Consider the following 14,555-nt stretch of genomic DNA (forward strand, 5'->3'; position numbering starts at 1 on the left):
TTCTGTAAGGAGGTCCTGTCTCATACCACGCCTCTAATACAAGGGCTTATGTCTCAGTCTCTCTTCCTACTACATTTCTGATCCTAGATGAAACCTGAGCTGCCTGATCCAACACAGTCTTAGTTAGACAGCTACCATTTACATATTTGAGTAGCCCCATTGACTTTGGTGGTCTACTAGCATGAGTGAGAACTACTCATGTGACTGAGGGGATGCAGGGTAAGGCACTCATTCCCAGACAGTATTAAAACTTTCCTTCAGCTTATTTGCCCCTTTTTGTAGTGCACACTGCTGAAAAGTCAAAGAAGGGCACACAAGATATACCCACAAAAATGCATGTTCATTCATTGCACCCATTGACACATGCAAATAAAATAATACTTGAGCATATAAATTATCTGTTAATTATATCACTACTGAGTGCCTTAAAAACTCATTAGCGAGACAAAGTGGGTGATGTAATATTTTTTTGGACCAACTTCTGTTGGGGAGAGATACGAGCTTTGGAGCCACACAGAGCTCTCCTTCAGGTCTGGGAAAGGTGCTCCCAGCTTCACAGTAAAATGCAAGGTGGGGCATACTGCTTGGCATAAGTAATTAGCACATATTCAAAAGGCCCGTTAACACTTCTGTAGTCATAGGACAAAAAGATGCGGTCGGTGGGTTATAGATTATTGTAAGAAGAAGTGGGCTGTAGCCCATGAAAGCTTATGCTCAAATAAATTTGTTAGTCTCTAAGGTGCTACAAGTACACCTGTTCTTTTTGCGGATACAGACTAACATGGCTGCTACTCTGAAATCCAGTATGTTTGTTCAGTCCATGCTTTTTAGTGTCCAGTAATGAAATTAAGTTCCCAGGCTCATCTTTTGAAAGTGTTGTCCAGGTTTCCTTTGAGGCTGAGGACTAATAGGTCAGATATAGTGTGATTGTTTTGTGAATAGCATTCACCCACTGGTGATGGGGTTGATTGTATTTGAACAGGGATCTGCCATAACTCAAGTGAGTGCCCTAACCACTGGGCTATGGGATATTCTGATGTGAAGCTCCCTCAATCTCTTCTATTAAAGCTGTTGCACTTTGGATAAGTAATTTGAGTCATTGTAACAGGGGGACTGGATCCCGGCTCTCCCCATCTTGGGTGGGTGCTCTAACCACCAGGCTACAGAGTCATTCTCATGCTTGTGTGTGTGCGTGTGCTCTCTCTCACTCTGAGTCATTCCTCCCACCGCACACCTTCTTGCTAAAACAGCATAAGGCCAGTAAGTCTAAAGAGGATTCCTGGATCTGAATCACAAGATAATATAGACACCTTGCTGTAGCCCACACTTAGGTATCTATATCTATGTGTCTTAGTGCACACCCCTCTAGATGGCATCTTCCACTGGCTAGCTTAGACAGCTCCCTGCCTAGCACGCTAGCTTTTGTTAATTGCAGTCTAAGGTGCTTATCTCTCTCCATTCGTTGTACAAGAGCTTAGGTGCCTAACTCAGACGTTGTGTATCGCAGTTATTTTACCAAATGCCTAAAAGTTAGGCAGTGTGACGCAGTAGTGTCACAATGCCTAATTCTTTTTGTGCATCCCAGTCCTGGTTCCTTTCAGCATTGATAGCCTCTCTCATAATTCTGTTGACCTGTGGTGTCTTGTTATACGTTATATATGTTGCTGTGAAGAAAACAAACACATCTTTCTCCAATTTGTCCACATCTTTCCCAAAGTGTGATGCCCAGAACTGGACACGATACTCCAGAGCAGGTCTCATCAGTGCTAAGTAGAGTGGAAGAATTAATTCTCGTGTTTTGCTTACCATGTTTGGGCTAATACATCCCAGAATGATGTTTGCTTTTTTAGCAATGGTATTCCATTATTAACTTTTATTTAGTTTGTGATTCACTATAAACCCCAGATCCTTTTCTGCAGTATTCCTTCCTAGGCAATCATTTCCCATTTTGTATACGTGCAATTGATTAGTCTTTCCTAAGTGTAGTACTTTGCATTTGTCCTTATTGAATGTCATCCTATTTATTTCGGATCATTTCTCCAGTTTGTCAAGATCATATTGAATTCTAATACTGTCCTTCAGAGTGCTTGCTATCCCCCTCAGCTTGATATTGTCTGCAAACTTTATAAGTGTACTCCCTATTCCATTATCCAAATAATTTATGAAGATATTGTATAGAATTGGATCCAGGACTGATCCTTGCAGGACCCCACCCAATATGCCCTTCCAGCTTGACTCTGAACCATTGATAACTACTCTCTGAGTATGGTTTTCCAACCAGTTGTGCACCCACCTTATCATAGGTTCATCTAGGCTATATTTCTCTAGTTTACTTACGAGAAGATCATGTGATACAGTCTCAGAAGCCTTCCTAAAGTCAAGATATATCACATCTACTGCTCCCCACATCCACAAGACTTGTTACCTTATCAAATAAGGATATTAGGTTGGTGGGAAATGATTTGTTCTTGACAAATCCATGTTGACTGTTACTATTATTGTTGTGTATTTGGTTGGCGTGGAAGGTTTGCAGCTCTCTGTGTCTCCAGTGATTTCTTCCTAAAACTGTTGCCCCCAAGGATGTAACAGTTATCACCTTATTATCTTCTAGGTGCTTACAGATTGACTGAATATTTGCTCATTATGTTCCCAGGTACTGAAGTTAAGATGATTGGTCTATAATTCCCTGGGTTGTCCTTGTTCCCTTTGTATATATAGTTATTTGACCTTTTCCAGTCCTCTGGGATCTCATCCATCCTCCACAAATTCTCAAAGATAATCATTAATGGCTCAGAGATCTCTTCAGTCTGTTCCTTAGGTATTCTAGGATTTATTTAATCAGGCCTGCATGCATGCTCACAAATAGGTTCCACAGATTAGGATCTCTCCATCATTAACCCTTCAGTCTTTTCCCTGGTCCCTTTCTTGGTCCCAACTTTGTGCCGTTTCTTATGCTGTTCCTTGTGCTTGGTAGAGGCTCACATATCTTTGTTTTCCAACCACCCCTATCTCTTCTGTCAACTCCCTCTGTAAAATCCACTTGTTCCATGAAGTTTTCCTGCATTGGTCCACTCTTTGGTCTGCATATTTTTAAAAATATCCATGCTGGATTCTTACTCACTGCTGATCTGACCTGTCACTGCTTCTCCAGCTCCCAACTCAAGATTTTGAGAATATCATTATAGAGGATTATCGGAAGTGGAATTGCAGGGAGGTAGTTTTATTTCTTCAAAGAAACTGAGCCAGATCCTCAGCTGGTGTAAATCAGCTTGCATCCATCGCCATCACTGATCGCAGTGGAGCTGTGCTGATCTACACCATCTGCGGATTTGGTCCATCATCACTGTGTAATCCTTGCTCTTGAATTGTAAGCTGGAGAGCCAGCAAAAGGCTAGGTGACCAAGGAGTAAGATTCCTAAGAAGCAGAGGTAAGTAATTGGTTGCGTCCAAGTTAGATTCTAAGCTTTTTCAAAGCAGAAATTGTCATCAACTTTGTTTTGTAAAGTGCTTATGCACGGTTACTACACCATATAAATAATAATTCCTTAGTGACCAGGAGGAAACTCAGGGGCTACTTTATAGAGTTAACAGGTTGTTTATGTGGTATGTATATACAGTCACTGGATTATTGTCCTTTTTCACATCCTTTTAGTTGAGGTGAGAAGAGTAGGCAATGTTCGGACCCATACCTGTGTGACAGGTTGGACCCCTTGGGAAGCCACCTGAGGTGCTGAAGATACCACTGAGTTTACCTGTTCTGCCAGCATGGGCCCCCTTTACTCTCTTAAAACCTCCTCTAACACACACACAGGCAGGGCCACACCCAGCTGCAGATCAGCTCTGGGAAGACTCAGCAGAAGGGACTTGCTCCACCACTCAGATGTCCACCTCCCTTGGAGTTACAGACGCAAAGGTATATTATGAAATTCGCCTCTTCCCTCAATGTGGAAGGGAGATGTGCACACTTCTTGCCCACCCCCCAGTTAGAAATTGCATAAACTGGGTTATATTGTAAACCAGAAATAAATGTATTAACTATAATAGGTGCATTTTAAGTAGTTAAGGAGGAAGCAGACAGAACAAGGCAGATTACTAAGAAAATAAAACGGAGCACACAAACTAAACTTAATACACTAAAGAAACTGGTTATATGGAAAGCCTCACCCTAAATTTGGTTTTAATAATCTTCTTCATAGGCCAGATGTCCTTCTAGCCTGGGCCCAGTTCTTTCCCTCAGTTCAGTCTTAGTTGTTTCCAGCAGTCATCTTCGGTGGGGTAGCAGGGGAGAACTGACGACCTGGATTACCTCACTCCCACCCTTACATAGGATTTACATAAGGTGGGAGTCCTTTGTTTCATAGTTTGATCTCCCTCCTCCCCACCCTCACCCCAGCGTCTCGTGGAAAAGTACAGAATTCAAGATGGGTTCCAATATCGGGTGACATGGTTACATGCCTCTGTAGGGCCCTTGTAGCCATTCTTCACAGGCTGACTCACCAGGAAGACTAAGCTCTTTTACAGTCCATTGGCCTTGTTGATGAGCCATCCGCCCTGTCTGGCTTTTCCATTGTTGTACCTGAAGTGTTAACAGTGGGTGTCACCCAAAGTAGCATAGTTGAACTACAGATACATAGTCAATATTCCTAATTTCAGATACAGAAATGATACATGCATACAAATAGGACAATCACATTCAGTAAATCATAACCTTTCCAATGATATCTCACAATAGCCATCTTGCATAAAGTATATCTCAGTTATGTCCTATTCATATCATAAGCATATTTTCATAAGAAATATGGAATGACATATCACAACCTGGTCCATACCTAGAGCCCTGTGCAGGGACAAAGTTTGTGTCTGCATCCAATCCTCAAAAATGGTCTGCGGATTCAGATATCCATGGATATAAAGAGGATATCCACAGATTTTCATGGCTCTATTTATAGCTTTCTGAGATCCAATTTGGTGATATTTCAGCTATCATGAATGGTGAAATTCTTGCAAGGTGAGCTGTTCTTGTGAGATTTCCACCATTTCATTCTGAAACTTTGCAAGAACAGTGACCACATTCAAATTAGATGCAGAATCAAAAAACTATTCACAATATAGGAACAGATGGGGAATTAGAATCTGAACCTTCTGGAAATTTAAAGAGAGTGGAAATTGAAGTTTCAGTTTCAGGTCACCTCTACTTCCTAGAGCTTGGAAATGAAACTTCTTTTTCTACTCATTTTCCCCCTTTTGGCTGCATGCAAATGAAATCGTTGTGTTCTGTTTTCCCCTGTGTACCTCTTTGGCTGTGCACCATCATCAACAATGTTGTGAGCCAGCCAGGGTGGGCATAATTCTCTGAGAACAATTGGCTAGTGTATAGGTGACTCTTTTCCCCTTTTAGAGGCAAGAAGAGTGTACAAAAGTGTTTTGGAGCCACTAACTTTGATCTTCCTTCAAACACACCTCTTGTATTAGTTCTGGACTTCTTTTGAATGGACACAGCCAGTCATGTCAAATTGAGGTTGAGAGTGGGAGTTCATGTGGGCAAGTGTCCATTAGAGATGGCATTGAACCTACCCAACAAATTTCACTTGTAAACTAAGGCAGATTGGGACCAGATCTTGTTATGGGAAACACCATCCGGGGCCATAGATTGATATGAATATCTTGTGATGTTTGGCTTAAAAAAACAACAGCAGCATACCACACACACCCACACCACTGGCTGATAAGTCTTTTCATAACAGATTTGTTCTCTCGTTGTACAAACAAAAACACAAGCAGCTTAACCTCTTTGAATTCAAACCTACTTAAAGGAATCATCTCTCAGCCTGCAGAGGCACTTGTACAAGATAGTCTTGTCTTTCTAGGCAATGATGCAGAAAATAAGTTATTTAATTAGACAAACTTGAGGCACTGCCTTCACATGGAGCTGGAAGATACCACAGTAACATATGTTCATGGCTCAGGGCATTATAGCTAATCAGTAATAGACACAATCAATCTGATTTTTACTGAATGAAGTATTTTGTTAACCCGTGTACAGAGTTGAAGGATGAAGAGAGATTGAGAACCCCTCACTGCCAAAATAAGGACACTTGAATTGTCAAAAGTTACTCCTGGTTCTTATAAACACCTCCAAATTAGGATGCTTCTCTGAACCTTATCTACATAGACTTGGACAAAGACCCTGGCAATCAGTTTGGTTTGGATGTGTTCAAACCCTTTTAGCTTGGCAAATGTGTGAAGCTACCAAACTTGTCTGCATGACTCGGTTAAATACCCGTATTTGAAGTTGAATAACCATATCAAACCAGCTTGAGTTTTTTTCTATAGGGGAAAAATGAATGATGGGCTTACATGTGTCAATTTAAATCTGCAGTCACCCAGGACTAGCTAACATGTTTTTAAATAGGACTGTCTTTGCCTACACCAGATACTAAGGGCTTGTCTATACAAACTTTTAGTTTGCAGCAAGTTGGGGTGTGAATATAACCCGTAGTTGCCTGCTGCATACACACTGCCCATGTGGATCCTGCTCACACACATAAACACTTAGTTAATGCGCTTTTATCTCATCCTCTTTGAAACCAGAGTAGATTTTTGTCTTTGTCTACACAAGTACTTAAAAACATACTCATTTAAGCCCATTCATTTTCCCAATGTTGACAAACATCTAGTGTGTGGGAGTCCGAACTTCAAAATACAGAATGCCAACATCTGATGCTGTCCCAATATTCTATAGAAGATAGTTTGTTCACTTGTGATATTAGTTGAATATTGCCTAACATAAAAAGTATAATCAAATAATACGGTTGGTTACTAAATGCTCCTTGAAGCCAGAGACACTTTGGTGTAACTTTTTATTGTGCAGATACTTTTTCACTGTTTTGGACCCCTTAATAGTTTGGATGTTGGCCAGTTCTTATTTTATCTTAATAGTTTTAACTCCTCCAAAATTGTGACTTACATTTCCCTAGAGAGTCAATAATGTGATGCTCTTCGGTGTTACACGTTTGTGAGGACAGAGCCTCTAGTGACCCCTGGAAGTGTGAGACTGAATAAATAGGATCAGACAGCCTGTCGCTGTCTACTGTAAATAAGTTCCTCAAAGTCCTCTTGTTGCAAAATGAAGGTGGGATGGGGGGTATAAATCTAGAATTAGTTCCTTTTAAGAAAATTAGCTCTTTATTCTGGATTAAGGTTGAAATCTGAAACTAATTAATTAAAACCCAACTGCCTGTTACAATGTGACAAAGACTTGGGTTATGGGAAGGAGCTGCTCAGTGGGTACTTGTACATTCAGTGGTGAAACACCCACCTCCCCTTCTGTATTGGTGTTTAAGAAAAACATTCTGTGTCTATTATAGGTGAGGCTGGTAGCAGTGCCTGTTATTAAGATTGCCTGAAACTTCCCATTATAAGACCCTGTTTCCAGTTGCTTATAACTTTGCCAAACTTTAACCATGTGGCTGAAATTTTCCATGTCAGCTGTCTGCCTCAAGCTGAATTTTTTGGGAAAATTTAAGACAAAATGGTACAGCCATTTCCAAGGATTATAGGGGGAAAATATGTTGTTTTGACAATGTTAAATTGTGATGACCCTTTCTTTGAAAATGTTTAGCACCCCTGTGCTTGACGTCCTCGTGAAAATCCACACAAATTTGGCCACGTTATAATTCCTTGGAAAATCATTTTACCCATGCTCAGCAGAGATTTTCTAGGGCTTTGCAGTTTAAAAGTTCCATCCACACTGAGCATGCTCCAGTCTGGATGAGCAGAACTGTCCTTTCAATTACTGCTCTGAGCTACTGCATGCCTTGCTGGGTCTGGGTTCAGGCACCAGAACTGAAAGAAAGAACTACTATCTCTCCTGAGCTCTAAATGTCCCCCTTCCCTCTGATGCTTAACTCAGGCAGCATGGAAGAGAAATTTCTCTGATTTAAATGCAGATGGGACACTCGGGGTGGGGGTAGATTGAAACAAGAAGCCGGGACAGCGGGTGGGGGGAAGGAGACTGAGAATGCCAGCTGCCACTAGGAGGAAAATGGACTGGGAATTGGGGTGGGGGAGATTGGGAGTGGCTGGCCAAGAAGACTGGGACTAGGAGCCAGAAACAGTAGGCACCATTCACTCTATGAATATATATATATATATATATTTCTCTCTGATATTACTTATATAGAGATGGTAAATATGGCTATATCTAGTCCCTAAGAAACACAGACTATGGGATATGCTCAGTTTCAGCTGTCTGACTTTCACTATCAAATGGTTAGGGCCAGTCAAACAGCATAACTAGAAGTCTGATCTAACTCCTTCCACCTCCATCTCTGGAGCCAGATGTTCTGCAGTAGGAAACAGGGATTTAGCTTTGCAAAAAGCCCCAAAACCCAGTTCAAGTTAGTCACCATGTTTCAATGACTGGATTTAGGTAGTTAAGAGGTCAGCTGTATTGGATGTTTAAAAGGAAATCCTTGACTGAATTAGAGTGGGCTTTACAGAAAATAATTCTGGTTACATCCTCAGTAGGTAAGAAGAAGAGACTGAGCAAATGACACATGGAGAAACTTCTGCACATGAATAAAAATGAAAGGCACCTCCTTGGATTCCAGCACTTTTATTTATTTATTTATTTATGTATGCATTTATTTTTGGTAATCTTTGGGGAACTTTAAGTTATTCTCCACCTTTCCTAGACCCTGTCTTTTAGAGAGTCACTATGATGATATTAAAAGAAAAGAGAGTTTGGGAGTCATAGAGCTGTGTGGAACGTAGCCAGCCCCAAGCATGCAAAAATAATTAATCAGGCCCTCAAAAATCATTAGGTGGGCTTAAAACTAATGGGCCTTTAAAAAAAAATTCTGCCTTCTGGTTTGCCCTGCAACCTTGAGGGCTGGAAACTTTTTTTTTTTTAAATGAAAGATGAAATTCTCATGAAGTCACACAATTTCAGAAGCTGGGACTTCAAGAAAAACACAAAATATGGCGAGAGTCACAATTAAAATCACTAGAGTTGACAACAGTGTGAAAATCGTAGTACTTGCACTTCACTTTTTGGAATATTGCTTTTGTCTTTTGTCTACATGGGCTCTCACTTCTCAAATCCCTCCTCATAAGAACATAATGGCCATACTGGGTCAGACTAATGATTCATCTTGCCCAGTATCCTGTCTCTGACAATGGCCCAGAGCTTCAAGGGGAGTTTACAGAACAGGGCAATTATGGAGTGATCCATCCCTGTCTTCCCCTCCTGGCTTCTGGCAGTCAGAGGTTTGGAGTTGCCTGGAGCAGGGGTTGTATCCCTGACCATCTTGGTGAAGCCAGTTCTACTTTTAGCCGTCACAACATCTCATGGCAACACGTTCCACAGGTTAGTTGTGCGTTATGTGAAAAAGTATTTCCTCTTGTTTGTATTAAACCTGCTGCCTATTAATTTCATTGGGTGACCTCTGGGTTTTGTATTGTGGCAAAGGGTAAATAAACCTTCTCTATTCACTTTTTCCACATTATTCATGATTTTATAGATGTCTATCATATCCCCTTTAGTCATCTCTCTTGTAAACTGAACAACCCTAATCTTTTTACTCTTTTTTTTAAAATCGTTCCATACCCTTGATTATCTTTGTTGCCCTCCTCTGAACTTTTTCCAGTTCGCTATATCCTTTCAGAGATGGGTAGGGCCCTACCAAATTCACGGTCCATTTTGATCAATTTCACGGGCAGAGGGTTTTTTAATTGGCCAATTTCACATTTTCAGCTGTTTACATCTGAAATTTCAGTGTTCTAACCATGGAGGTCCCAACCCAGAAGTGGGTCTGATCTTACCACCACCCTGCCCCAGCTGCCATGCAAGGGAAGGACAAGTCCTGTCCTCTCCCAGTCCAGCAGGGGCTCACAGCTAGGAGCTTCCCTAGCTGGGGCACTCTCAGGAGCAGGGGGATATCAGACCCACCTCCACAAATCTCCCCCAGCTGCAGAAACCTTGGAGGCTGGAGCTTTCTGCAGCAGGGGCAGGCACTGGGAGGTGGGTCTGATCTTCCCCTGAGAGCGAGGGTGCAGGAGAAGGACAAGGCCTCTCTCTCCTCAGCTCAGCTGGGACTTGCAGCTAGGAGCCCCCTGACTGGGGTGTTCATAGCAGCAAGGGGGAGATCAGATTTCATAGGGAAGGGCTTATTTCATGGGCCGTGACACATTTTTCACAATCATGAAATTGGTAGGGCCCTAGAGATGGGGCAACCAGAACAGAACACAGTATTCAAAGTGTGGGCACACCATGGATTAATGTAGTGGCATTGTGATATTTTCAGTCCTATTTTCTATCCCTTTCCTAATAGTTCCTACCATTCAGGTAGCATTTTTGATTGCTGCTTCCCACTGAGCTGAAGTTTTCAGAGAACTATCCACAGTGACTCCCAGAACTCTTTCTTGAATGGTAACAGCTAATTTAGATCCCTTCATTATATACGTGTAGTTGGGATTATTTTTTTCAGTGTGCATTACTTTGCGTTCATCAATCTCGAATTTCATCTGACATTTTGTTGTCCAGTCACCAAGTTTTGTGAGATCTCCCATAACTCTTCATAGTCAGCTTTGGACTTAACTATCTTGAATAATTTTGTATCATCTGCAAACTTTTCTACTTTACTGTATCTTTTAAACAGAACCTTCCCCGTTATCCCATGACTGCTTAGTTTCCTCAAGAGCCCTTGCTAAGGGACCTTCTCAAAGGCTTTCTAAAAATCCAAGTACACTGTATCAGCTTGGTCACCCTTATTCATATGCTCGTTGACATCCTCAAATAATTCTAGTAGCTTGGTGAACCATGACTTCCCTTTACAAAAGCCATGCTGACTTTTCCCCAACAAATCATGTTTGTGTCTGATAATTCTCAAGGTTCTCTTTGATGTTGGGTTCAAATGAACTCAGAATCTCATAATGAAACTCAGTGAAAATGGCTCCATTTCATTTGATTCAGTGTCAAAATCATGTGGAACCCTGAATTTCATGTGATTTCCTAAATGAGGCCAGATGCGCTTAGCTATGCATTCCAGAGTCACTCAAAAGGTTTGGGAACCTTTGGGATTCTGGCCTGCATTTTAAGTTTTTAACAAGATCCATTATGAGGCAAAACATGTAGTTTCAATGTAATAATTTTGCACATCTGTAATTAGCTGTACTTCCCCTGAGGAAATCTCTTTGTAGGCAGCAGATTGTACATGAGTGAGAAAATGAAGCAGATCATATTTGCAACAAGAAAAGGAATACCAAATGCATGTGTGATGGTATGCCCAATCTCTGAGCACCAATTACTGTGACTGCATACACAAAATGGGTAATTGTGTATGCAAATATGACAAATTAACCATGTATATGCCCAGCTGCTAGGTTTCCATGTGAAGCCGTGGTAATTGTATGTGCAGATTAAACATACAATTGTACTTTAATGTCACATGTCTACATCTGGAAAGTCTGTGCCAGGATGGGTAGTGGCCAAAACAACAAAGGTCAAGTTGTAGAATACGTTGAAGTTTGTGTTCTTTCATCCCTCCTTTTCTGTTGTGACTCAGCTTGTCACCTGTGATGATCAGCATTTCATGTTTGTCAAGATGCAGTACAGTACTTTGTGTTGCAGGACATTGTGCCGTATCTTGTGGCGTAACCTATGATAAGAGGCTCTTTGCTTCCCCAGCGTTGGCCAGTGGGGAAAACCCCATGCCCTATGCTATACGTGTTTGCCATAACATATTTCCTTGTGATACAATGTATCAAAATCTTCTGAAGCCTGTCATAGAGAATTTGTAATAGGAAATCCTTAACAATTATCCATGGTTAATTAGTGACATAGAACACTAATGAGTAACCATCTACCCACCATCCTTTTGTGCTACCTGAATCAATAAACAATTTAGAGTTTCATGAGACGTGATTATTCAGTGCTTTGTTTATTCAGACATGTAGATATCGAAAAGATGCACAATATTTACTCATCTCATTCTGTTTCATATAATAATTAGCTTTTATAAAATGCTTTTCATCCAAAGATCTCAAAGTACTTTACAGAGATAGGTAAGTATCTTCCTCCACATTTTTCAGATGGGGAAATTGAGTCACAGAAAGATGAATTGAGTTGTCCAAGGGGACACAGCAAGTCAGCAGCAGAACTGGGAACAGAGCCCAAATCTCCTGACCCCAAATCCAGCATGCTATCCAGTGGGCCATGCTGTTTCTCAGGAAAAACTTGGGAAAAGAAGCAAGTAACTCAGTATAAGTGATGGCACTGAAATACTGTGTACATTTCAAATAAAGAAGATTTCATATAAGTCTAATTATGGTTTTTTTTTCTTCTTCTCCCCTTTTGGACATTTTCTTCATCTGACTGCCCATCAATGTTTAGAAGAAATGCATATTCCTACTCCTATTACTTGTAAGTACCTAGCTGGAGATGACTTTTCTTGAGCATGCTCATTATAGTGGTACTGGGGTGGGGGAGAGTGTTTATGTGATTTTCTCCTTTATCAGTTGGGTTGTTTTTTTTTACCATTTCACTGATCTGTGTTCTTCAGACAGCCTGCATTTTTATTTCTTCATTTTCATACTATTTTTTTCATTGTTTCACGCATTGTACCTACACACGTCTCTTCAGAACAAGTAAGTGTGGGCACAGAAATGTCAGTTTACAATTGCAACGCTCCAAATGCAGGTGTGCAAGTGGAGAAGACCTGCATTGCCTCTGTCGTTTTGATAGTTCAGCCCTCTGTATCCAGATTCTTGGAAATTCACATCTAAGAACTGTTGGTTGGAATTGCTTTGTCTTGGGGACAAACTACTTAAAATATAATCAATTTCCAAGGGGGCCTCCCCTTGTCTTTGTTTACATTTCCGATTTAGGGTATCAGGGTCAGACTTTAAACCAGCAAATATTCCAATCTTAGGCCAGACCTGTAACATGCTGGGTTTCAATCTAGATCATTTGATGTTTACATGGTTCAGATTTTTAATCCAAGCCTGCTGCTTAGCCCCAGTGACTTCAGTGTACACTGAAGTCAGTTGTTAATGCAAGTGAAAATGGTTCATGCACAGGTGCCACACATCCAGGGAATACCTGTGTGGCAGTTTTTGGGTATGTCAAAGGAGTCTCACTTGCACAAACTATTTGCCTTCTTTGACATCAGTGAGAGTTAGTCTCTTTGATACATGAGCTGAATTTGACCCTCAGGGGCTAGATTCTGCTCTCGGATATTTAGGTGTAAATCCAGAGTAACAAAATCGACTCTAGAGCTAATTGAGTTGCACACAGGTGTAACTGAGAATAGAATTTGATCCAATGCATTAAGAATTATGGGCATAAATTAAAGTGGGATGGGGGCTGCTTTATCTTACAACTTCCAGCTAGTTTTAGTCCTTGCTAAAGCCCCTCCTCTTCACCAGGTAAGTTACTCACTTAGCATACCTTTAGAATGTCAGAAAAGCACACGTTGCACTATTTTGCTGCTTTCACCTATTTATACCCAATTTATGATCAACAGACACCACTGGCTATGAATTTGACCCGTGGCCTTCAATGAAAGCTGTACCCTCTTACTCCAGACTACATATGACAGAAATTTGCCCATTTCATAAACTGAGTTTTACATATTCAGAAATCATGTCAGGGGTGTGTTCAGAAACAGGAGAAGTATCAAGCACAGCTGCTGGAACAGCCCCTTGGGCCCATGGTAGCTGGCACAATTTAGAGCAACCTCAAGGTTGCCCTAACTTGCAGCAAGGGCAGAAACAGGCACCAGGAAACTGCAAAGGTAGCTTAGTCCTGCCTCTCCAACCTCAATTTTCAGCTCCACCAAACAGAGCTTGATGACATCTGAGGATTAAACCTCACATATTAATGTATGAGTGACAGTGTGGCACACAGGAGGTGGTGAGAGAAGTTAGGCTTCTCTCCTCCACAACTCAAATCTGAGAACAGTAGGAATGGCTTGAAGCATCATAGACTATCAAGTCAGCATAGACTGCTATGTATTAGGCTCCCTTTTGGGGGCTTCAAATCCCCTGAATTTCACTTTTGGTTCAAAATGAAACTTGGCCAAAACAAGGTGGTCTTGTTGTTAGTCACCATTGTTATTTGAACAGTGCAAAGGGCATGGAGGATACTTTATAGAAAAAGGCGACTCTTTCGGTACCTTAAGGCTCATACAGTTTTTACCTGGTTTCAGATTTCAAGTTAAAGCCACGTGAAAGGGTGAGTTTTGCATGGATACCGAATAGGATCATAAATCAACCAGGGTTTGCGCAGTACTGAGCCCAGCCTCTTACAAATCACAACACATGTTTTGACAAATTTAGTATGAATTTCATATCTGGATCCCAAGCTGACCAAGTTTCACCTGTTTGGGGGTTTCATTGACAATATTCTGTTTCAGCTCTAGTGGAGTTGTGTGGGTTCCAAATAATGGTCCCACTACTGGATAACCCTAAACTCACTTCCCTGGATATAGAAGCTGTTGTACTGATAGCACCTTCCAGACTCCAGTAAACCAGAGTTAAGCCCTGGGGATCAT

At 41.2% G+C, this 14,555-nt stretch overlaps 1 protein-coding gene across 6 annotated transcripts in view; it reads left to right on the forward strand.

The window, feature by feature from the left end:
- The window catches only part of PTPRT (protein tyrosine phosphatase receptor type T), a 709,404-nt gene that overhangs the window by 602,332 nt on the left and 92,517 nt on the right, over positions 1–14,555 (forward strand). For all 6 annotated transcript variants that reach the window (XM_044985246.1, XM_044985247.1, XM_044985248.1 and 3 more), the window contains one exon: positions 12,395–12,424. In XM_044985246.1, coding sequence (XP_044841181.1) covers positions 12,395–12,424 — 30 coding nt within the window. The remainder of the gene's footprint in view (positions 1–12,394; positions 12,425–14,555) is intronic.

Source organism: Mauremys mutica, chromosome 13, assembly GCF_020497125.1.
Source record: "Mauremys mutica isolate MM-2020 ecotype Southern chromosome 13, ASM2049712v1, whole genome shotgun sequence".
Taxonomy (NCBI): domain Eukaryota; kingdom Metazoa; phylum Chordata; order Testudines; family Geoemydidae; genus Mauremys; species Mauremys mutica.